This window comes from Ictidomys tridecemlineatus, chromosome X (genome assembly GCF_052094955.1).
Source record: "Ictidomys tridecemlineatus isolate mIctTri1 chromosome X, mIctTri1.hap1, whole genome shotgun sequence".
In the NCBI taxonomy this organism is placed as follows: domain Eukaryota; kingdom Metazoa; phylum Chordata; class Mammalia; order Rodentia; family Sciuridae; genus Ictidomys; species Ictidomys tridecemlineatus.
In genome coordinates, this window is record NC_135493.1 from 26229994 (window position 1) to 26256383 (window position 26390).

General features: G+C 35.7%; 1 protein-coding gene across 1 annotated transcript; it reads right to left on the minus strand.

The window, feature by feature from the left end:
- Window positions 1-763: 763 nt before the first annotated feature.
- Window positions 764-24681, minus strand: Sh2d1a (SH2 domain containing 1A). Its single transcript, XM_005319333.3, has 4 exons — window positions 24430-24681; window positions 7880-7943; window positions 3285-3426; window positions 764-2408 (listed from the first exon to the last, which is right to left on the minus strand). Exons 1-4 carry the CDS (start codon window positions 24564-24566, stop codon window positions 2371-2373), a joined length of 381 nt encoding a protein of 126 aa, XP_005319390.1. The 5' UTR covers window positions 24567-24681; the 3' UTR covers window positions 764-2370.
- Between the last annotated feature and the right edge of the window lie 1709 nt (window positions 24682-26390).

A 26390-nucleotide genomic window follows, 5' to 3' on the forward strand; every position in this document is an offset into this window, starting at 1 on the left:
AATAAATAAAACATGAGCTGATGTCAAAATATTCTTAATAGATTTGAAAGCACTTCTCACATTTTAAAATTTTCTATCCATTCTATCACAAAGAATACCTTAAATCCAACACATTATTTATACCAAAGGACTTGATCTTAGGTAGACTTATTCTACCTATGCACTGCCACAAGTTTCCCTGCCTGTAACAAACAATTACCTAAGCTTGTCTCCCAGCTGACCTTATCTCTTAAGAACAAATTTCAGAGGAAATAAACTAGTATTTGATAAGCTGTCATGTTCCTTGTGGGCTTGCTGACACTTTTTTTTTTCCTAAAGAGAGGTGTATGCTTGGAACTAGTCTGCATTTTTCTACCTCGACTCAGCATCTTACCAGTTCATGTTAACATGGCAATATTTTAGATACAGCAAGAATATGACCTTTCTGTATAGGTGCAACCTATTACATACTGAGAAATAATAATGATGCTCATGTTGGTAATGAAAAAGTAAAAAAAAACCTTGATGAATAAAAGATCAAGCAAAGAAGATAGGATAGGCTCATCAACTGGAAAGTTTGACAATAGTAAAAAAGATTTTATCTTTTCTAGGGAATCAGTCCAGTAAGATAAGTAAGGTAGCCTACATGAGTGCTTTATTTAGTTTATTAATTAGCATCTGTCTCTGAATATTTTTAAGGGAATATTTTAAGACAAATTAGGTAAATAAAGCATTTGAATACTTTTGATTTTACATTAGAATGTAAAAAACTAATAATTCCAGAAAACTTTTTCCAAAATAGACCCTCATAAAAGCAAACATCATTCATATATTTAAAATTATTCCAGAATTAACAAGTTAGGAAAAGTAAAAAAAAAAATGGTTACATGTATTAAATATTTAAATGCAAGCTACAAATATTTAAAGTTCATTTAATCATATAAATTTTATTTTAAAAGTAGGTTTTCTGAATTCCTTTACAAGTTAAAGCAAGGCTCTTCAAGAAATGATGAACTGCCACCATGCATTCCTACGGCCATACTCCACCTTTGCATTCTCATAGCATTCATGTTAAATGCTCAGAAATCAGATCTAACCAGCTCTCTAAGCAGTTCATTAATTATTAACCAAACTCATAACATTCATGCATAACCCAGAATTCCAATATATTAGCTTACAATGAAACAGCCTTTTCCTATGAAACACGGACCAAAGTATTTGTGGTGATTCATTCTGACTCTAAAGACAGGTCTACCTACACACTGAGAACCTCACTTAAGTATGTAGGGACTTTTATTGTGGTTGTTTTCTTGTCATTTTTAGTTTCCTTTATTGTCTTTTATTATATTGTCTTCTTATCCAGTGAACTTTGTGAAGGTAGGGAACAAATGTTTTTACTCCTCTACCCCCAGTGCACTATTATTTTGTTAAGTGAGTGAATTCTGGGAGCCCTGAAGCAACATGGCATATAATCAAACACAAAAATATTGAATAGATAAATGTGAGAAGAAAATACTGCATACAAGTTTGACTCTCACTCAGGTTTCAATCACTCAGAATTGTTAAAAATTAATATGTCATAAGCTTTCCGATGGTTTGTAAGGGTTACCTAATAGGGAGACTGCTCACAAATCAATCATGAGCCACAGCTACTGAAGAGTTCCTTCAAATGAGTCTTTACGTGTAGTAGAGAGACAGAAGAAAATGAAAATAAAAATATGGTTCATCAGATTTCAAATATAATTTCAAAACCTATAGCATCAAATACAATAAACATGTAAGGCATAAGATTTTAAATTCCAAAATGGTCTGTGAAATTTACTACCCAACATCAGAACATGGCAAGAAGGTTTCTTTGAGATTTAAACAAAATTCTTTACTCTTTAGTACTTATTTTAGCATACTTCTTCATAACTCCCAAAAGAGCCTATTACACCATAGCGAGTGAAGAACTGTATGCGACAAAGACAAGGAACACCAACCACCTTTCCATCATACAATCAAGCAAGAATTTAAAAATAGGTAACTATCAAATAACATTTCACTAAAAATGGTGCTTTTTATAAAAAAAAGAGAATTATTTTTATTTATACTTGGCAAGAACTGACATTAATCTATAAAGTATTCATTATGCTTTAAATTGTCTCCTATTTGTAAATATAATAACTAAAAATAACCTAAGGAATTATTTTTTCCCAATCCTCATTTCAAAACTTCTCATTATCTACAATATCCATTTCAACTTTAACATCAGACTACATACTTCCAGTACAGGACTATGATGATGTTAGAAATGCATTTATAGCTCACTGAACTATATTATCTACAATATACAAGACTTAGCATATATTTAAATTATTGAAAATAAAGTACAAGGTGTATTATTTTTCTTCATGGTGCTTTCAGGCAGACATCAGAATCTCTTCTCCCTAATGAAAAAGAATAACAAAAATCAAGAAAAGATCAACTTACAAAGGATTACGATTACAGGTTAAGTTGTAAAATTTCCAACAGCCTGAAATTCACAATGATGCAGTGCATTGATAGACTTCAAGCAACTATTATTTAAAACTGAGTTATAAAGCCTGGCATATTGGGCAGAAAAGAACAATTAGCCAACTTGTGGCAGTGGAACAAAAACGTTTAGCAATTGAATTTCATTTGTGGTAGTAAAATATAATTCATTCAAGCACCACCAATTCAGAAATCAAAATCACGTGGACTGGGCTAACATTAGCCTTTATATTCCTAAACAAAAAAACTAGTTTACCAGACAAAGGTAAAGGACAGCCCAGGAGTTCTCTGAATTAGCCCATCTTTCAATCATTAATGTCTAGATTAGCAAAGTGAAATGGTACTTATATAGCTACAAAAGGGAACCGCTTCTCAGTCTTTTGGCTTAGATCAAGTGTTTATCTATATTTTAAAAAGACTGAAAGCACAAGATGGGACAAAGGAGATTAAAATGTCATATCACCTCAGGGCTGGGAATATAGTGCAGTGGTCAAGTGCTTGCCTGGTATATACAAGGCCCTAGGTTCAATCCCCAGTACTGCAAAAAATAAAATATAAAGAAGTTGTGACTTCGTGGAACTTTTTATATTTTTGCAGTTTTATGACAAGCTTATAGTATAGCAGACTGAAATTATGGCACATAAATAGTCACCTCTCTTTCTTGATTTGCTGGCTGTATCTATTCATTATATTTTTCTTACAGAACTTGCAATTGATTATATGCTTATGAATAGGCTGATTCCTTAACACTCAGCTTCCAAACCCTGTCAAAAATCAACACTGAACCATACCTGTAGTACCTTGTGTGCTTCTAGCAGAGGACTTCTCAACCGGATACTGCAGAGGTATTACGATGCCTTGATCTGGCTTCTGAAATGCTGAAATGAGATTTTTTATTTTCCGGAAAAATCTTTTATGTACCCCAGGTGCTGTCTGGAAAATAAAAGGCCAAGCAAATTATTTACCTACCTCATAATACTACAAAAAGGCCTACAAAATGTGGGAGGGATGCTTAGAGAAGTAACATTTGTATAACTTCTTCAAATATTTGAAAACATAAGGAAGAAAAAAAAAACATCCCAGAAGAGCTTACTTTGGTTGGCTGAATTTCCCTGCAAGAAGAGCTAATGAGCTGTCATTTCAGTTCTCCCAAGGGTGGTATTAGTTTGTACAAGCTCTTGTTCATTGCCCTGCCCTTCCTGCCTGCTATCCATTATACATCCTGAACCTCTAAGGGTATACAGGCCATTACCCACAATGAATTTAGCAACAGAGGGATGCAGTTAAACATAGAAAAAGCACAGATCCTACAGGTCATTAATAAAAAGACTGAGGAACCCAAAAACAACCAACAATCCCTCCTCCCTGACATCATTTCACAATACAAAATACTACACAGGAAATTAAAAATTGACTGTTAGGATATACACAATGCATGGCTAGTTAGTCCTCATCTCTTTCACCTTCTGTGTCCTGCTTCATCCCTCACATTAAATTTTTTCTTCTTTGGGAAATTTCCCTATCCTCCCCCAAATTTCTCACTCCATCAGCATTGTATTGTGACAAGATTTTCCCTGTGACATGAAAATGAAAAGCTATATAAGGTCACCTTTATTTATTTGTTTTTAAGGAGATCATTATTTGCAGGTGACTATTAAAATGTTTTGCTTCCCTAACATCAGTTCCCTTGCAAAAACACTGCCTGAATTCAATAACAATTTCCCACAGAAGTTTATGAGCCAAGCTTTAGGCATCAGCTCAAAACTGTCATTTTACATAAAATAAATTAGTATTGCTTGAGCAATTGAACAATGACTAGTTTTTTTTCTTTTAAAAAGTTACTTTTCAGCTATTCTATATTGAAAATTTTTGAGGTGGAAGCTGCTTGTTTTTTAACATTTAATGAGAAAACATGAAGATTGGCATGCAGACTTCTATCAAATAGACAATATGCTAGAAATAACTAGTCTGTCCATGCTAACTCTTGGTCATTTTCTACATTGGGGTAAGTAATTTTCCATCAAAAACACTGCAAAAGTTCTTTTAGCTCCCAATTAATGGCCATTCATATGCTTCTAGTGATGTAGAACAGTCTCCCACCCAGCTCAATCTCTGTGTTCCAGACACCTTCCTAAAACTCTATTGAGACTTCATCCAAAACAGCATGGTTCTAATAAAGTCAGAGTCACCACCAAGAGGAGAAACTATACCCTCCCCTCTGTGGAAAGACTTCAAACCACACATCTTTTTAACTATTCCTGTGGTTCATAAAACCATTTATCAACAGAAGCATCATTTTGCTGGGTACTGATTATCCATGCCGACAGAGAAAAATGACAGCACTGGATGTGTAGAAATAATTTCAATTTGGAATGTAATATTTTCTTAGCACATGATTGACCTAATTTATAGCGTTTTGTTTGCATGAATAAGTAAAATTATTTAGTATCTACTGATCTTGTGATAAAAAAAGACCCAGAAAAGCACAAAGGCACTAAAGTTGGCAGGGAGAGGTCAGTGCATTCTTTACAAATGTACTGCTGACAATTCACATTTTAAGAAATGATAGTTAGCTATATGTAGAATTTTCTAAATTAATAATTCAGCAAAATTTTACCCTGAGTCACAGGAGCTAAGTTAATAGCTTAGACTAAAGGTCTACTTAAAATGAAAAATACACATAATATTTGTCTTTTGTAATTAATTGGATCCAAGGTTCAATTTCATCCCACTCCTTAAAACAAATCTCAGACTTGCCTAGATTTCTAATATAATCTTTTCACAAAAGATGGAGTATTACTGCCATGATTTTGTCTTACAGTGTGGCAAACTAAAATGTTATTCCAAAAAGCAGTATAAATATCTATCATTTACCCAATTTTGAAAATACATTTACCACAAGAATAGTACCACTGACAACTCTCATCCTGTCACTGAACTCAGCTGTTATTCAAATCTGTACATTTCCCATACTGTCACCTCTTAGCTATCCATGGAAACATGTTTTGGATCACAGCTGGTCTTCAATATGCTCTAGAAAATTTTTCTAGTCAGGTGATATGAGATCCAAGAATACATACTAGTTTAATATTCACCTTAGAAAAACATAACTAAGAAGGCAAATTCAGCAGACAGAAAAAAAATGCAATATGTATTTCAAAAATAAACAATTTTGAACTGTTTTGTATTGGGGGATAATCCATGCCAATCTTCTGCTCTCTTGGTGCAGATAATTGCAATATCATTATATAAACAGGGTCAGATTAAACAGATGGAAGAGGGGGCATTTATGTTCAATAAGCCCTCTCTTTAACTTGGTCACAAGAGTGTAACAATCTGCATATGATGCTATGTTTGAAATGGAGGAAAACACGTTTAAAAACAATGTTGTTAAACTCTAAGAATCTGAGATCCCATTCATAGAAAATATTTTTCAGCAACAAAGGATACTTCCCTAGAGACAAGAACTATTTCTGGACACACACACACACACACACACACACACACATATTTGTAACTATCCTTCATGATAAATGAAGTTTAATTTTTTATTTAATATCTCTTCAGTGATAGAGTATTTTAAAAAATAATCAGGAACAGTTTTGATTAGAAATGATATTGCTTTTCCTTTAGTTAGTATTATAGTATTAATTATCCCGGTATAAAGTAATAATGTGTTTGAAAACTTGCCCTAATACATCTAAGTAGTTCAAAATGTTTGTACTCTATAATTAGTACTTTCAAGTTTACTGATGAATTTGTAAAGCTTCGAGCTTTTAATTTTTTAAATGTACACTTTAGAGTTTCCTAAATGCATAAACTAAGTTTTTAATAAATGTTGATGTTAGCATTTAGATTTCCAAAATTTCATAATAAATTTTCATTATATTTTATTATATATGTTATGTATAAACTGCATTTATACTTTCATTATAAAGATGGACAGCTGTAAGGAGAACCCATAGAAAGCATATGTAGTTAAAAGTTTCAGTAGAGGCCTCAATGATTGATAAGAAGTGATATACCATACAACTCTAGTCCATGGAAATGGATTTCACTCTATAGGCCTTTCTTAGAATGGTACAGTGAGTTTCAAACATTTTCAAAGTCACAAGAACCCTTTGTTGTAAAGAACTATTACTCTGAGCCCTAGATTATAATTAAAATAAAAAAGGAACTGCTCAGATTGAATCCAAGGTGTAGATACTGAGAAATATACCCACTTACCTCCTCTTCTCCTGCACCACCCCCCACCTGCTGCAAGAAGCCCCAGTGTTCCAGACAGAACACTAGGATTTTGCAGAGCATATCATAAAAACACAAGAATGTATCCTCTCCTCTATTCCAACTCTCCATAGGCTTCCAATCATGGCTCAGCCGGGCCTACTGCCTCCTCACACACAGCAGCATTGACCACCCTAATACTTGGAAATTCTCTGTTCTTTGAACTCCTGTTCTAGATAACACAGCACTGGACTATATACAATCACTTTGTTCAACAATTTTCAAGAGTTCACATTTTTACTAGGTGCCAGGCCCTATGACTAAAAGATTCTTTTCATGCATTATTTCAATTAGTCCTCGAAATGAGCCCTGTGAGTAAAGAACTATTTTCAGACTCATTTTACAAATGAAGAAACTGGTTCACATAACAGTGAAGTAACCTATCTAAAGTCTCAGGCCTATTGGGGAAAAACAGGGACCAGACCTGAAACCTGGTGCACTTGACAATGAAGCCCACTACTGTTTAATTTCATGTTATATCTCTGAAGGATTTTATAAACTCTTAGAAAACAGTAATTATGTTTTTTTTTTAAATTCCCAACAGCACCAAACTTCTATTGGGGCCACTTAGAAATATATCTGATTTAATTATCCTCCCCCACTTTTTGTGTACCAGGGATTGAACCCAGTGGCACTTACCCACAGAACTGCATCCCTAGTCATTTGATTTATTTATTTTTCGATTTTTAATTTTGAGACAGGGCTAGGTTGCGTAGGCTGACTTTGAACTTGAGATCCTCCAGTCTCAGCCTACTGAATTGCTTGGATTACAGGCATGCCCTACTGCGTCCAGCTATTTTATTGGCTTTTATAGGCTTTCTGAAACTTCATTTATGCACAAAAAGTTTGACATAATCTTTCAACTTTTTTATCTTTCCCCAAAGTGAGACCACTCCACACATGGTGGCTGAACAGGACTGGGACCAAAATTCTCCAAAGATTACTTAATAACCCATGAAAATTTTTTGATACGAGCTTTAGTGATTTAAATTTGATGAATACTTTGATAATGTTTAATGTGACTTCTCGTTTATAAAACCAACCTAAATATCAAACACCTCCCTGATACCCACAGAAGCAAAAATAAATAAAAGAGCTATACCTCAGCACTCCAAGAACCTGTTTCTGTCTGGGACACTCGGTATGTATAAATGTAACCTTGGTACCTGTGAAAGAATAAATTTCCATTACTAAAAATTCCAAAAGAGCAATGGATGTTCTAAATTTGAGTTTACTGTTACATATGTTATTTATACTAGGATGCACAAGTATGGTGCGATTGCATTCATAGGAAGTGAAGGCCAGCGAGTCTTTGTATCTGCCTAGGTGCAGCTCACAGAGAGCCCTCCTTATCTTTTCATGTTTTTTAAAAGTGGGAATTCACATTATAAGGATTTTTCTAGTAGAAAGACTGCTTAGATGGAAATATACTAGGCACCTATTGTCATTGATAAAAATAATGAATTATTAAATAGTTCTAACAAATGATAGGCTTATTATTTTTACACAGAGGGCCATAAGGTGAAAAATTTTCACTAGGATAAGAACCCCGAGGCCCACTTAAGTTAACAGTAATATTAATATTATTAATTATGATATTACCATCATATAATAAGTATATAATTATGTAAGAATATAACCCTTCTTATGATATTACAATTGTTTCTAATATAGAGTAACAATATTACTTTATTACTCCATAACATATTATAATATAGTAGTAATAGTAATTGGAATTTTAAGAGAATCCTGTACTGTGGAATATTATTCAGCCTTAACAAAGAATGAAACTGTCATTTGCAGCAAATGGATAGAACTGGAGGACATTACATTAACTGAAATAAGTGAGGCACAGAATGACAAACATCACATATTCTCACTTATATGTGGAAGCAAAAAAAGTTTATTTCAAAGAAGTACAGAATATAATAGTGGTTACCAGATCCTGGAAAGGGTGTGGAGGAGGGAAAGAGGTGAAGAAGATAGATAATTAGTACAAGGGTGCCTTTGGATAGAAAGAATTAATTCTAACATTATATAGCATGGCAGAATAACCATGGTTGAAAATGACTATAATTGTATATTTCAAAATAGCTAGTAGAGATGGTTTCAAATATTCTCAACATAAGAAATGAAAAATGTATGAGGTGATGGATGTGCCAGTTACCCTGATCTGATCATTACACATATTGTATACATATACTAAAATCTCACTGTATCCCATAAATATGGACAATTATTTTGATTCAAATAAAATAAAAATTTGTCAATGAGAAAAAAGGAATGCTGCTAATGTACTTAAAAAAGCTTGTCATTTGAAATACGGTAAACAGTCTCCTCCATTATTTAGTTTACATGCATTTTACAATCTGTACAATCGATTTCTACTATATGCCAAGATTTTTACATGTTGTATTAGTCTCCTCAGCTACCATAAAATGCCATAGACTGGATGGCTTAAGCAATGTAAATGTATTTCTCATAGTTTTGGAGGTTAGAAGTCCAGGATCAAGTTACCACCAAGAAAGGTTTTCATACTGAGGTCTTGTTTCTTGACTTGTTGACAGTTGACTTCTGCCTGTGTGCTCACATGGTCTTTCCTTAGTGCATGAGTACAGGGAAAGAGTAAAAGACGTCTCTCTCTTCCTCTTATTACAAGGCCACCAATCCTATCAGACTAGGGCCCTACTCTTATGATTACATTTAACCTAATTACCTTCTAGAGAGCCTATCTCCAACTACAGTCACATTGAGGGGAACTGATTGAAACATATTTTAGGGACACACAATCAGTCTATAGAATTTCATCCCTAGCCCCTCAAAAATACATGAAAAATACATTCATTCCATCCCCCAAACCTGAAAAGCCTTAATGCATTCCAGCATCAACTCTAAAGTCTGCAACCCAAAGTCTCATCTAAATATCATCTAATCATATATGGATGAGATTCAAGGTACCATTCACCTCAAGGCAAAATTTCTCTTCTATGCAACCAGACAAGTTACATGTTTCCAAAATACAATGGTAGGATAGATATTTCCATTCCAATAGATGGAAATTGGAATCAAAGGTATCAGGTATCAAGCAAGCCCAAAATATAGCAAGAAAATTTCCATTAGAAATTAAGGTTACTGAATAATCTTTTTTTTTTTTTAAAGAGAGAGTGAGAGAGGAGAGAGAGAGAGAGAGAGAGAGAGAGAGAGAGAGAGAGAGAGAGAGAATTTTTTTTTAATATTTATTTTTTAGTTCTCGGCGGACACAACATCTTTGTTGGTATGTGGTGCTGAGGATCGAACCCGGGCCGCACGCATGCCAGGCGAGCGCGCTACCGCTTGAGCCACATCTCCAGCCCCTGAATAATCTTTAGTTCAACATTCTGCCCTTCAAGCCCCCAGGGATAGCAGACTCACCATCACATCTCTGTGGAGGAGCCCCTGCCCTCTTTTGTTGGAGAGCTAGCCCTGTCCATACAGCTGTTTTGTCCTCAGTACTGCCCTTTGGCACAACAACCTTGACCCTTAGGCCTATGCACTCTGGGTTTGTGGTGGGAATGACAGCCCTGGTGACTTCTGAATTTCCTTCATGTCATCCTTTCCTTTTCGTGCCAGATAAAGCATATTTGAAGCCAAATAAATCTACCCTGCTGTCTTGTTCCCTTTGCTACAAACTGTCAGTGTCTCTGTTACTTGGTTCAAACTTATTCATGGATTCTGCTGAGATAAACAGTTAACGTCATGGGTAATCTCCTTAAGGAGAGAGTACAGTCACACCCTTGATGTTCTCTTTAGAACAATTTTCCTCCATTTTTGCAATACAAGCTGAGAAGCTGGGCACAGTGGTGCACACTTGTAATCCCAGGTACTTGGGAGGCTGAGGCAGGAGGATCTTAAGTTTGAGGTCAGCCTCAGCAAGTTAGTGAGACCCTATCTCAAAAAATAAAAAGGGCTAGAGATGTGGTCCAGTGGTTATGGGCCCCTGGCTTCACTCTCCAGAGGTCCTTAAGTATTTAATTTTTGGTTAACAATTTCTTCCTCAACTCATCTTTCTTCTTTGGCAAGCTGAAGGAACCAAGTCACCCCTTAAAAACTTTGGTTAGGAATCTCAGTTCAGGGAGCTGGGGGTGTAGTTCAGTGGTAGAGCTCTTGCCTAGCATATATGAGCCTTGGGTTTGTTTCCCAGCATGAAAGAAGGGAAGAAAGGAAGGAAAGGAGAGAGGGAGGCCTCAACTAAATATCCAATTTCTTTTCTCACAATTTTATTTTCCACAAAATATCAGAACACAGTTCAGTCACGTTCTTTCCAGTTTATAACAAAGACTATCATTCTTCCAATTTCCAATGATATGTTCTTCAATTCTATTTAAGACCTCATCAGAATGAACTTTAGTTCTACCGAAAATCTATACATGGTAATAGGCTTTTCTAGCATGCACCCAAAAATTCTTCCTGCCTCTACCCATTAACTAGTTCCAAAGCCACTTCCACATTTTTAGGTATATGTTACAGCAGCACCTTATTCCACAGTACCAACATCTGTGGTAGTAAGCTTGGATGCCATAACAAAATACCATAGACTAGGTGGCTTAAACAATTTCTTTCTTATAGTTGTAGAAGCTGGAAAGTCTACCATCAAGGTGCCAGCAAGGTAGGTTTCATTCTGAGGACACTTTCTTGGCTTGTAAGCAGTCACTTTCTTGCAGTGTGCTCGTATGACCTCTTAGTGTGTGTGTTTCCCTCTTCTTATATCCTATACTTATAGACTCATTTAATCTTTATTACCTCCTAGATTTCCTAACTCAAAATACAGGCAAATTGGCATAAGAATTTAAACATATGAATTTGGGAGAAAACAAGTCCATAGTAATGCATTATCTCCTTTGAATCCCACAAAAATTCTATAAGCTTTATATTATGAAATTCATTTGAGATAAAGAAACTGAAATTTTGAAAAGTTAAGCAACTAAAGCCAGAGCAGAGATCAAGTAACAAAGATGGGACTTCAGTTGGGCGCAGTGGTGCATGCCTGTAATGCCAACAGCTCAGGAGGCTGAGGCAGGAAGTTCATGAGTTCAAAGCCAACCTCAGCAAAAGCAAGGCACTAAGCAACTGAGTGAGACCCTGTCTCTAAATAAAATACAAAATAGGGCTGGGGATGTGGCTCAGTGGTCGAGTGGCCCTGAATTCAACTCCAGTACTCCAAAAAAATGGGGCTTGAATCAGGTCCATTTGATTCTAGAACTTGGATTCTTGATCCCTCCTGCAACAGATAAAAATTTATTTTAGGATACATGGTAATGCTACTGAATTTGCCTAATGAATTTCTTTTAAATTTTTAATATTTAAATTCATTTTAACTGGCAAATAAGAACATAAAATTCATGTGTATTAGACTGGGGCCGTAGCTCAGTGGTAGAATGCTTGCCTAGCACGTGTGAGGCACTGGGTTCAGTCAGCAGCACCACATAAAGATAAACAAATAAAATAAAAGTATTGTGTTCATCTACAACTAAAAAAAGTTTTAAAATAATAAATTACATTAGTGGGATAATGTGATGATTTGATATATGTGTACATTGTATAATGCCTAAATCAGGTTAAACATATCTCCTCAAATATTTAGCATTTCTTTATGTCAAAAACCTTCGAAATCCTTTCTTCTAGCTTTTAGAAAAGTACAGCACATTATTGTTATCTATAATCATCCTACTGTGCAACAGCAGGCCACAACTTGTTCCTATCTAATTGTAACTTAGTGTGATCAACCTCTGATCAACCTCCCCCCATCTCTCTCTCTCCCCGACACGTGTTCCCCAGTCTCTGGTAACCACCATTCTAGCTTCAACCTCTATAAGATCAACTTTTTTAGATTCCTATATGAGTGAGATCATGCAGTACTTGTCTTGCTGTACCTTGCTTATTTCACTTAACATAATAATCTCCAGTTCCATCCATGTTGTCCCAAATGACAAGATCCCATTCTTTTTATGACTGACTAGTATTCCATACATATGTGTACCATATTTTCTTTATCTTGCCATCTTGGCTACTGTGAATCATGTTGCAATGAACACAGGAATGCAGATGTCTCTTCAACACATTAATTTCATTTTCTTTAGATAGATATCTAGTAGTTTGATTGCTGGATCATATAGTATTTCTATTTTTAATTTTTGGGGAGAGGTACTGGGGAGTGAACTCAGGGGCACTCAACCACTGAGCCACATCCCCAGCCCTATTTTGTATTTTATTTAAAGACAGGATCTCACTGAGTTGCTTTGTGCCTCGCAGTTTCTGAGACTGGCTTTGAACTCATGATCCTCCTACCTCAGCCCCCTGAGCTGCTGGGATTACAGGCATGCACCACAGCACTCAGTTACCTATTTTTTAATTTTTGAGGAATTTTTTCCATAATGGCTGTACTAATTTATATCCACATCAACAATGTGCAAGTGTTGTTTTTTCTCCACATCCTCGCCATCACTTGTTATCTTTAGTCATTTTGATTATAGCCATTCTTATTGAGTGAAGTAATATCTCATTTGGTTTTGATTAGTGGTGTTGAGCATTTTTTCATAATTTGCCTAGTAAATTTTTAATTCATTGAAAGGTAAGTAAACTTCATACTGAATTATTTTAAATTTTGAAGCTGAATGTTAATCAACAGGGGTTTATTTAATACATTTTCTACTTGTTATTTATAAATATTTTTGTTTTGGTTTTATGGGGGGGGTGTTTTTTATGGTTTTGGTACATGGGGATTGAACCAGGGGCTCTTAACTACTAAGTCACATCCCCAGCCTATTTTTTTTTTTATTTTGAAATAGGGCCTCACTAAGTTGCCGAGGCTGACTTCAAACTCACAATCCTCTTGCCTCACCTTCCCAAGCCACTTGGGTTACAGGTATGCACCACCATGCCCAGCTCTACTTGTTATTCTTGGGCACAAGTTCGAATCAATAGAGATCTTCCGTTAAGACACTAAAATCTGGTTAAAAATCAGTGTTTTTAAAGTTATAAAAAGATAATGCTAAAGTATTACAAAGACAAGGTCATGTTTGAGTCAATGACCACATTTGCCTTAACTCCCTTTAAAAGTAAAAGTCTTTAAAATGTGGATTAAATGACTGTACCTTTAACCAATATTAATCAGTAAGGATTACCTAAAGAACAAAGAAATACATCTAAAACACTCTAATCAGGTTCATTTGATTCCTGACATTGAACAAAATGTCAATTTAACTGCTTGTGTTATCACATGAAATGTTTCGTTTTTGTTATGAAGATTTGCCAGAATATTTAGATCATATATAATATGCTCAATAAATATAAAATATTACACTGTTAAAGTCTTTTTGTTTTGTTTTGTTTGTAGCCATTGAAATCTACCATACAGTCCACTGATTTTAGTAAATCCTAGACAAGGAACAAGTAAAGAAATTCAATTATCGTTTTTCGCCATTGAATTTGAAACATAAGCTTTGAGTTACTTTCTTAAAGCCACACAGCAAAATGAAGATGAAAGCAGGGAATCAAGATAGGTCTTTACTTCCATTTTCCTATGGGAAGCAATTAATAGAAAAAATTCAGCAACATGAAGGGTGGCATGGAAATACTTTGTTTAAAATCTCAACAACAATGCAAGTAAAACGGTAAGCAACTGGTTTCCCACATTCTAAAGTGGTCTCTAAAACATACAATGAATCTATCTTCCTGCCATCATTCAGCCTCATTTAGTCAAAATAAATGACTCTGTTTTGAAAATTGTTTCCTAACGAATCTGATCTTATCTCACTTTCAGTTAAGCAGCAGGAACCTAAGTGCCACTTCAAAAGTTCTTACCTCCTTCAGACTCTGAACAACTTGGTATCAATGGCACACAAAATTTCTCATGATTAATGCATCTAATATTAACAATTTCCTCCTCCACCCACCACCACAAATCTCTCAAATTTCTGAATGAACAAAATTGTTTTGCCCCTCAAATAAGCCAGCAAGTCAAGACTTCCATTTTAAAGTAACTGACCAAGGATCTCCAGCAGCCAACTTTCATTATGTCATGGATGGAAGAGATCTAAAACAGTGAAACTCAGATTGTGTACCTAGTGTAATAGTATTGGCATCACCTAGAGCTTGTGAAAAATGTAGTCTCTCAGACCCTAGCCCAGACTTGCTGAATTAGAATCTGTATTTGAACGTTTTCAGGGGAATTGTATAAACATTAAAGTCACAGAAGTCCTGATTAAAGTGCAAAGAGAATGTCCATGCCTTACTGGGAATATTGATGATAACTTCCCCAAAGTCAAACTGGCCTATTTCATCTACCCAGGGCACTTCTATACCATCTCTCCTACAATCACTTAGTGTATGCTTTAATGTAATTTTATTTTAATATAAGCTAAAGTTTTGTCAATTGTTTCAGTCTTCATAGAGACATGTTACTGAACCATTTACTTCCTTCTTCCCCAACCAAATTTTATAGTTTTATTTTCTATAGCTTATAGTACAAAACAGTAATATTTATTTATTTACTGTACTGGAGCACTCTACCACTGAGCTATATCCATAGCTCTTTTAAAATTTTTATTTTGAGGCAGGGTCACATTAAATTGCTGAGGAACTCACTAAGTTTCTGAGCCCTCAAACTGGCCATCTTCTTGCATCAGCCTCTAGAGTCACTGGGATTATAGACATGCATCATTGTGTTTGGCTCCCTATAAGGTCAAGTAACTAAAACAAATTTTTAAACAAAAAAATTCCTAGGATTATGACTTTGAGATTGACAAAGGACAAATCAGAAACATAAAATTTATTTTTAAAAATTATTATATCCCTTCCAGGATTATCTTTATTCTGACTCTATTAATACAGATGAATCAAGAATGTAATATAAACCAGGTGCAGGGGTGCACACTTGTAATTCCCGTGGCTCAGGAGGCTGAGGCAGGAGGATTGCAAGTTAAAAACCAACCTCAGCAATTTATCAAGGCCCTAAGCAACTTAGTAAGACACTGTCTCAAATAAAATATAAAAAGGGGTGGGGATGAATTGGGGTTGTAGCTCAGTGGTAGAGCCTAGCACACATGAGGCACTGGGTTCAATCCTTAGCACCACATAAAAATAAAATAAAGGTATTGTGTTCATCTACAACAGGAAAAAATATAAATATATATGGGGTGGGAATGTGGCTCAGTGGTTAAGCAAACTTGGGTTCAATCCCTGGTACCAAAGAGGGGGGAATGTAGTGTAATTTTAACATTATGTCCCCATTAAGCTGTTTTTTGGACTGGCTGATAAGTCTGGAATTTAAAATTTATCATAAAAAAATCCAGGAAATGAATAATTGGTAGAGAACCATGGAGTTTTAAAAAATTGTTAGCAATATTTTATTTTCATAACTAATATTTTGCATTTTAATGACCACATGCATGTGTTTATCCTGTCTTTGCTGATATTAATTTTTTTCTTTATTTCATCAAAAGCTGTCCCTAAGCCTTTAAAAGTGTTCAAATTAGATATGCAGAAGAAGAAAACCACTCAACTTATTTCTTATTTTCTCAATGGGTCAGTGTGGGGTCAGATCTTGGTTTCGAACTGACAAAACCACATCAATTCCTTCCTAGTTACCACTTCAAGAACTACACAAAAGAAAAAGTTTAGTTACATCTGACTTCTTCGTGACACTGCAAATAAAACAAGCTAGCTCCCTTACTGTGTATGCCTATACAAAGTAATAGTAGTAGATGGAAAATCCAAGGCACAATCATGTGACTGATTTTTTTAAACAAATGTTTTATATTCAGAGGAATAACAACCTATATAAAACCATTATTTTTGAGACTCTGTTCTGATTCAAGAGGTTTATGAATTTCCTATGGTCAAAATTTCTTTTGTTCAGATCAAATCTGAATTTCTGGAATAGTCAAAAGTCTTTCATCTTCAAAACTAATGGTAAAACTGTGTAATATCAATTTTGAAAAGTCATAAAAATAAATTATTCTCTTCTCCCACTGAACTTCCACTAAAGTTTTATTTATTTTGATGGTCTAACTTTGTATTGAAATTATTTATAGATATTTTACTTATATTAGCAAACATATATTTGGTGGTAACCTCATACATATGAACTCATGTAATAATCCTTGTAACGACACTATGAGATAGCTACTATTATTATCACCATCCCTTGTTTTATAGATGAGAAACCTGAGGCACAATAAGTTCAACCTGCTTAAGGTAAAATATCTAGTTCAGGGTCAGAGCTGGGATATGTATTCAGAGGATCTGGCTGGGAGATTTGGGATCTTAACTGGCAATATATGATGCAGCTATGATATTAGAAGGAATGTATTAATATATGGGTCTTAAAAGAAAATTTCAGAAGCATAATTCTCAAAAAGAAAGGGAGTTTTATAGGACATAGGGCTGGAGCTATGCACTGAGGGAGAGAGCAAGGAAGTGAGCTGGAGAAGCCAGGTGAAGAGTCCAGAAGAGGTCAACCCAGAACACCTCCTTTGCTGAAAATAATGACATCTTCATACTAATTTTGCAAATTTACATTATCAACCAGAACCAGCATTTGGTTTAATTGCCTAGGAATTGCCCTTTGGTTGTCTATATGGGGTAAATGTGAATCCTAGGCTGGTCTTCAAGTTTACTCTGCCATTAATGAACTGTGCTCAGATAATTCCAATTTTGGTAACCCAAGTTATCATGAGGATGTGGCCTCAATATATAGATATACAACAAAATTCAAAAACTAAATGTAACTTAAGTTGTAATTTCTCACTAAATGAAGTTAAGTTATAATGTCAAGTTTTTTGCCACACTGTTCCTCTCTACGTATTATAATTGAGAAGCTAGAATTTCTTTTCATCACTGCTCCTCCTCCACTTCTCCAGTTCTGTTATTTGATAGGTGCTTTGCTCCTGGTCATCCTTTAAAATCTTCTTCTTCTTCTTCTCCTTCTCCTTCTTCTTCTTCTTTTTTTTTTGTTGTTGTTTGTTACTAGAATTGAACCCAGGGGCATTTGACCAGTGAGCTACATTCTCAGCCCTTTTTTACTTTTTATTTTGAGACAGGGTCTCACTAAGTTACTTAGGTCCTCAATAAATTGTTTAAGTCCTCAATAAGTTGCTGAGGCTGGCCTCAAATTTGCAATCCTCCTACCTCAGCCTCCCAAAGTGCTGGGATTACAGGCATGTATCACCATGCCTGGCTCCCTTTAAAATCTTAAAAGATAGAAGGATAATTGTGTTTTTATGTAAAGATACATATTTCAAATGATTTTATTATGAGTCCATGAGGCTAAAGAATCATAATAGCATTTTTTTCTCTTTCATCAGATAAGCAGCAAAGTCAGATATGTACAGAAGGATGTTCATCATGAAAGTAAGCTGTTTTTTCAAGCTAATATATAAAATATTTTAAATTAGTTTTCCTCTTTATACCATCAGTCAATCCAAGTTGGCAGTCAGGACTTTCCCAATGGCTGTATCTACACTGAGGATAAGAAGGGAATAAATATGCACCTCGATGAAAATAAACTTGATGTACCTAGAAAACCAAAGAAAATGAAGTACAAAAAAATTTACGAGGGCTGGGATTGTAGCTCAATGGTAGAGTGCTTGACTTGCACATGTGAGGCACTGGGTTCAATCCTCAGCACCACATAAAATAAATAAAATAAAAGTATTGTGTCCATCTGCAACTAAAAATATTTTAAAAACTATTCTCATTAATAAGTGCATTTAATATACTGGATTAAATACAAGAAAAAATATAAAATACCTTTCCTATGCAAATTAAAATATAGTAGAAATAGATTCCATTTATGATAAAAATTACCACATTCACTAAAACAATAACTACAAATAAACTTAACAAAAATGATCAAAACCTACAGGGAGAAAACTACAAAACTCTAGGAGCTCCAGTGGCGCAATCGATTAGCGCGCGGGACTTATAAGAAAACTACAAAACTATATTGATAGTTATAAATGGAAAAAAAATAGAAATGGAATGACATCATGTATTTGAAAAGGAAGAGTAAATCCTTTAAAGATGAGAATTTTTTTCTTAATTTATTAATGAGTTAATGTAATCCTAATAGGACTTTTAAAAATTTAACAAACTTATTTTAGATTTCATCTCTAAGAATGAATAGGTAAGAATAACAAATAATTTAAAAAATATATAAAAACAGTATGGTACTACAGTAATATTGGTACAAGAATAAGTAGATCACTTGAGCCAAATAAATAGTTCAGAAAAAATAACAGATAGATAGATAGATAGAGATAGCAAAATCTTTTAATAGATGGTAAAATAAGCAGAAAAAAACAATGAAAAAATGGAAGTTCTAGTAATAAAATTATATTGGGACAATTGCTAGCTATCAGCCAACAAAATCAAATCAGATCCTTTATTCACAGAGTTAAAAATAAACTAAGAAAACCATAACTTTAAAACAGCCCAACATGGTGGCATATGCCTGTAATCCAAACAACTTGGGGGATGGGGTGCAGGCTGAGGCAAGAGGATCCTAAATTCAAGGCTAGCCTCAGCAACTTAGTGAGACCCTGTCTCAAAATTTTAAAAAATAAAATAAAAAAGACTGGGGATGTGACTCAGTGTTTAAGCATCCCCAGGTTCAATCCCCTGTACCAAAGGGAAAAAATTAAAGAAAAACAAACACTAAAAAGTTTTACAACATCTCTGGAGGAGAAAGGACTTTTTTTGGGGGGTGGGGGTACCAGTGATTGAACCCAAGGGTGCTTAACCGCTGAGCAACATCCCCGGCCCTTTTTAGGGACTCACTAAGTTGCTGAGGCTGGGTTTGAACTTGCAATCCTCCAGCTTCAGCCTCCTGAGCTGAGAAAGGACTTTCTAAGCTATGAAACAAAGGAAGAAATCAAAAACAAAGAAAATTAGTAATAGATTTTGTTACTATAAATGTTAATTTTCATGCATCAAAAAAGTGATGGCAAGGCTGGGGTTGTGGCTCAGTGGCAGAGTGCTTGCCTAGACTGGGTTTGATTGTCAGCACACATATAAATAAAACAAATTCCTGTTGACAACTAAGAAAATATTTTTTAAAAAAGTAATGGCAAACACCAAACTGACAAAGGATATCTGTAATAGATTAAGGATGTGTATGTATGGATAAGTGTATATAGACATAGATATAGGTATAGATACATATATAGATATAGATTGTATAGTATATATACATATGTATACGTATAGATACTTATATTTATACTGTATTAAGAATAACAGCAGTCAATTTTATTATATTTTTGGTCAAATAAGTACCCAGGTGTTCAATAGGATTCCCAAAATAAGCATCTTGCATTCTAAGTGGCAACTTTCTTAATAATTTAGTTTGAAAAGTTGTGCTAGAACCTAAATACAGTAAGTTAAAGAAAAGTACACAAACTGCCAATTCACAAACGAAGAAATACAGCTGCTTAACCATCATATAAAAAGACACTCAATTGCTAATCAAAGAAATCTAAAAAGTGAAAAACAGAGTGTAAATATAAAATAAAGAATGAGACACCAAATTTCAAGGGGAATTATTTTTTAACAAGGGTACCCATTTTTAGGAAGGGTGCAGTAAAATAGACACTCTCATTTATTACTAGTGAGTATATAAACTGGAATAAAACACTTAGGAAAAATATGTATGTAAAGAATCCCAAACTGTTCATGTTTTCTGACTTCAAAATTCCATATCTGAAAATCACACAAGGAAATAATCATAAAACAAGGAAAACTTATGCTCTCAAATATTAATCATGATAAATTTTATAATTTAAAAAGAGAATAATTCAAATCTCCAAAAATAGGTTCCTGGTTAAGAAAAACACAATATGTTCAGTAGCTAGCTGGACTATCGTGGAGCCATTAAAAATAATGCCTTAAAATATGAGCGGAATTTTTTCATTTTAAGTGGGAAATGCTGCAGAATACAATATCATAAAAGCATATCCATGCTCAGAATTGCAATTCACCTTATTAAAATAAATCAGAAAACTCAATTTTCAATGACAGTTGTCATTAGGTTATAAACGTTAGATGATTTTCCCTCAGTTCCATTAATCTATGTTTTTCAAATTTTCCATCATCAATAAGTATTTTAACAGACTTATGCAAAAATCAAGATTTATTTAGAGAAAATACTTGGAAAACTTCTCACTTAAAATGAAGGTGAGCAATCCTATAAATAGAAAACTTCTTTAGTGTTTTAAGAGACTCTATTTTCTAAAACTGAAGAGAAAAAAAAAATTCCACATATGAGAGCCAGGATTGGAGGGTTCAGAACTGGACAAAGGGGCAAGAATAGTTTGAAAGTACAGTGTAAATGACAATTTGAAAGACACTTGAAATTTGTATCTCATCAATAAAAATACAGAAAGTAAAGTTCAACCAAACTTTCTAGATTAGATGGGAATAAACAGCAGAGAATGAGAAAACATTCTGGGTAAGCTCTGCAATCAATACATGTTTATGAGCTATACCTTGTTGTTCATGCATATACATATGACACCATTTACATTGTTACTTCTACTGTATATCACAGGCATAAGTGTTTTGATTTTAAATGAGTTCAGTTTATTCCAAAAATAAAATTTGACTTTGTAATGACAGTGCCATACGCAAAAAAGGGGAAGGAAATATTTATGTTTATTTAAAGGGACAGCTAGCTCAAATAAGTTGAGAAACTGTGATAAAGGCATTGTATCACTGTGTCTTCCTTCTCTAGCAGTCTGGCTTTTGCAATAAAGCCCCATTAGACTTTTTTTTTTTTTTTGGTACCAGGGATTGAACTCAGGGGCACTTAAACATTGAACCATATCCCCAGCCCTTTTTTGTATTTTATTTAGAGACAGGGTCTCACTGAGTTGCTTAGGGACTTCCTAAGTTGCTGAGGCTGGCTTTGAACTCAAAATCCTCCTGTTTCAGCCTCCTGAGCTGCTGGGCCCTATTAGACTTTGATGCCCCTGTATGCCTACCATTCTGAAGCACAGTAAAGGAACTCCCAACTTCCCTATTATTTTCTGCTCCTTCATAAGGAGGATTTCATGGAGAACTTGAGTTCTCTTTAGGTAGAAACTTGAATGTCTGAGAATTTTCTCCCAGCCTAAGTTAATTCCTATGTGGTTCTGTCCTACATGGTCAAAAAACTAAAGGCCTCCTCTTGGATATGTCACTTATGGCAATCCTTTGCAGAAGTTAAGACATAAATTACTATTCCTGTTTTATAAATATGGAAACTAAGGCCCAGAAAAGTTGAGTAACTTCCTCAGGGCCCACACCCTAGCCTCCTAATATCAGTCCAAAGCTCTTTCCCCAAAGACTAGAACTTGCCTTAACAGTTCATTCATTTAATTCAAAAACATTTGCTGAGCTCCTATTAGGAACTAGTAATGTGCTTCTGGTACCAGAGATGATGTTTCTGCTCTTATGAAGATTACATTTTTGCAGGGGAGGCCTACAATAAATAAGTAAACAAGTGAATGTCAGACAATTTGAAGCCCCTTGGAGAAAAAAATAAGAGTGTGACAGTGACAAGATGAGGGCATTTATTCTAGATAGAGTGGTCATGAAAGTACTCTCTCTCAGAGGGAAGAGCCAGTTAAACTAAATGTATATTTGGCAGAAGGAACAATAAGCACAAAAACCCTAAGTGAGAACCATGCCTAATGAGTTTAAGAAATGGCCTGATGACCGGTGAGGCTGAAGCCTTAGGTTTATCTTGTCACACACTGCCTTTGCCTGCTCATACTTGCTCAGGCTTCTTCTGAACCTTCACTTTTCCTCTAGGTTAAGGGGTTAAGGAACACATTACCTCTTTTGTCAGCTTCTCTAAAACAGCCTATTTTGCCAGCCATTCACTCCTTCTTTTTTTTTTTTTTTTTTTTTTTTTTTTTTTTTTTTTTTTTAGCACCAGGTATTGAACCCCAGGCCCCTTAACCACAGTGTAATATCCCGAGCTCTTCTTATTTTTAATTTTGAGACAGGGCCTCACTAAGTTTCTGAGGCTGGCCTCAAACTTGCAATTCACCTGCCTCAGCCTTCTGAGTTGCTGTAATTACAGGCATTTGCCACCATTCCTGGCTTCCTTCATCTTCTTTTGATAAAAAAAAAAAACATAAGAATTATAGTTGGCCTTCATCACCCTTCCTTGGGTTCTCCTTAAGGAAAACAATCATATAAGCAAACATAAAGATCCAAGCCCATCTACATGTACACCTTGAAGACTTTATGCAAATATACTTAAGCATGACCTAAGAACTACCACAAACAAGGCCTGACTATTTTTCAAAACCAACATACAAGGAAAATCCTCTATATAGAAAGTTTCTTCACTGTAGAAAGTATCTCAAAAATTTTGCTGTGTATCATCAGATACTGAACTCACTACCAAACATTTTTCTTCGTTTTATTTCTGTCTAAATCCTTGGTGCAAGACTGGTGTTTTCATATGTATTCTTATCCTACTGACAGCAATGCTTGTCCTAGGTCCTTCCATTGAAATACACCCATGATAACAAAGTAAAATCAACTAAAGAGAGAAGGATATAATAATAATAATATCAAGAGCTTATATTCACCAAACATTTATTATGTCTCAAGTCCTATGCTCATTCTTATGTGCATTATGGCACTTAATCTTTACAATCCTATGATATAGGTTATAATATGGTACCTACTTAATAGATGAGAAAACTGAGGGGCTAAGAAATTAATTTGCTGAAGTCACAAGCCTAGCATCTAACTAGTGCAAGATTAGGTCTAAGATCTGCCCACTTCAGGAGCACTGGAGCAAAGAGGTAGGTGCATCTGGTTCAAAATGGGCCTTAGACTGAGACATGCCTAGACAAAGAACAAAGCTGAATCATAACAAAGGTGTTTTCCCCTCCGCACTCTTTACAAAACTATCGTCAGTCCTAGCTTTTATCAAGAAGGGTCCTGTTTCTGAAAGCTCCTGCCCCCCTCCCATAGCTCCTCTAAAGGAAGCAAAATAAGAAGATCTGGAGAGGCAGTTTACACACACACACACACACACACACACACACACACACACACACACACACTGCCCCTCAGCATTCTGATTTAACTGATATTGCATTCTTAAAATAATGGACTCCATTTCTTAGTCTGCCTCTTCTCCCTGAATTTGATGCTCTTCCTTTGAGATAACACTTTCAAACCCATTTATAGAAAGCTGAAAAGCTGGAGAGAAGCCTTTACTTCTCTCAGAAGCTGGTGGCCACAAATCCAAACAGTGTAACATCCCAGGGCTTTACCTTTCTGACTTCTACTGGAAGTCAAAACACAAGTTGAAAGCCCAGTTCTTTCTCATAGTGAAGGTAAATTTTGGACCATGTTTTCCAACTATAAAGGGTGTGTAATACACCCACCACAAAAAGCCCTGGTGAAGCCCGTCTGGAGAGCAGGAAGCTCGGGTAACAAAATCCACAGAGAGGAACCTAGGCCAAAGCACACCGATCATTTCCCTGGGCCAAACCTGAGGCATTCCTGAGGCCATGAGATGGGCCTTGGAAAAGACCTCTATGAGCTTGGCTTTAGCCCACTGCTACCTGTGCCCTTGGCAGGCTCAGGCCGCCATCGTGACATACTTACAGCACACACAAGCAGTACACGCCTGGGACACTCTCGCTGTCCCTCAGCAAATAGCTGCCATCCAGCCCCGTGGCAAGCAGGAGCTTCTCTCCAGTCTCCCTGCTTATTTTCCCATGATACACAGTCACTGCATCCATGGCCTGGTAGATTCTGGGTGGGTCTAGGCAGAGGACTGTAAAAGGGACTCTGTCGCTGCTGCTACAGCCAGGCACAAATCAGCCACCTGACTCCCAGTTCAGCCAGATGTGCAAAAAAGAGACAAGCACCCAAACAACAGGATGTTGTGTATCTGCCTTAAAACCTCCTTTTCACACTTCAATTAAAACCAGCTCAGCAACTTAGCAGCTAAGTTCCTTCAAACTTGCCACAAACTTTGATGTGCTGCTCTCCAACACAGGGTTCATGTGGAGAGGAGGGGAACATTGGAAAAAGGAACTTGCAAGAATTGGACTGTACTGCTCCCCATGTAGCCTTTGTACACAGAAAGGAGTGCTTGGTAACACTTCTATGCTTGCATTTTCCTCCAGGGCCACTGGGGATGATTTGTCCCCAAAGGGGTTGATGATAGAGGCAGGTTATTCATGTCATTGTGTGTGACAGAAACAGAATGACAAAATGAAAGGCCCCAAAGCTCTAAAACCAAAACTATAAGTATACAATTACTACTGTACATGGCCATGGGGCCTCTTTCTGCAAGGTTAAAAGTCATAGATGAACAGCAGACTTTGAGGAATCTTCCCCCTCCTCCTTCTACCTCATGAACAGGTTATTTATTTTTTTATTGTTCTGGGGATAAGACGAAGAGCCTCACACATGCTAAGCACTGAGCTATACTCCTGGTCCCTTAAACAATCTTGGTCCTGAACACATACTGATTTTTCCTGACACCTTGTCTAAGATCCCAAAATACTGGCTGAGGTACAAAAATCAAAATGCATGTGCAGAGTCAGGCACAGTGGTGCGTGCCTGTAATCTCAGCAACTCAACAGGCTGAGGCAGGAAGATCACAGGTTCAAAGCCAGCCTCAGCAACTCAGCAAGACAGTGGGGGGCGGGGGGGGGGGAAAGCATGTCAAATATGTTTCAAATTTATCTATGTAATAGGTCTTAGATGAAAGAATGAATCATTTAACTGGTTCTTTGTCTTTACGTGGATACGTATGTACACTTTGGTGTACAGGGCTCAGATTTCAGCATTTTAGCCACATAATTTGTTATGTATCATTTTGCAAGTGTTGATGACTGTGTTGTAACTTTTATTCTCTGTCATTTCTGGAGAATGTTTCTTCTACAATTAAACCTAAACTGTCATTAATTTTTAAAAAAACCTTCCAACCTCATTTCCTTCTCTTATATAGTGTGGCTTCTATTTCAAAATATGCTAAGTAACATCTCCCAAAAACGTCCTCCACTTATCACCAGAATAAGACTTTATTTAATGCTGAAAGCTGAACAACCTTATATGTGTATCTTTAGATTATGTAAAAGATTTTTTAAATTGGAGTTTGAAGAGCTAAAGCTATGTTGTCTGTTGTATTGCTTCTACTGCTTCAGAGGCTAGTTCCTTAAGAGTAAGGCAAAGCTGGGATCACAGTAGAGAAAATGATATTAAATCCTCAATGAATCTCAACATCTGCCTTTGGTGCAAGGCACAAAGTTTGCACCAAAGGCAGATATTTATGCCCTACCTACTAGAGTTAATAACAACCCTCTAAATTTTGGCAGTAGCCAGTAGTAACTCCTTGATTGAAGAGAGACCAGCCTTAGTAGCTAACCCATCAACAAAAGCCTCCTACAGTCATTTTCAACACTACAAAAATTTTGTTTAAAAACAGCATTCAAGGTGACATTTGGGGATGCCTCTAGGAAACTGATGATCTTATCATCTTCCAAACTCATGTGTTTTTTAACCAACTCCCTGCTACATCTTTTCACAGCTTGGGTCAAGGAAGAAATCGGAGT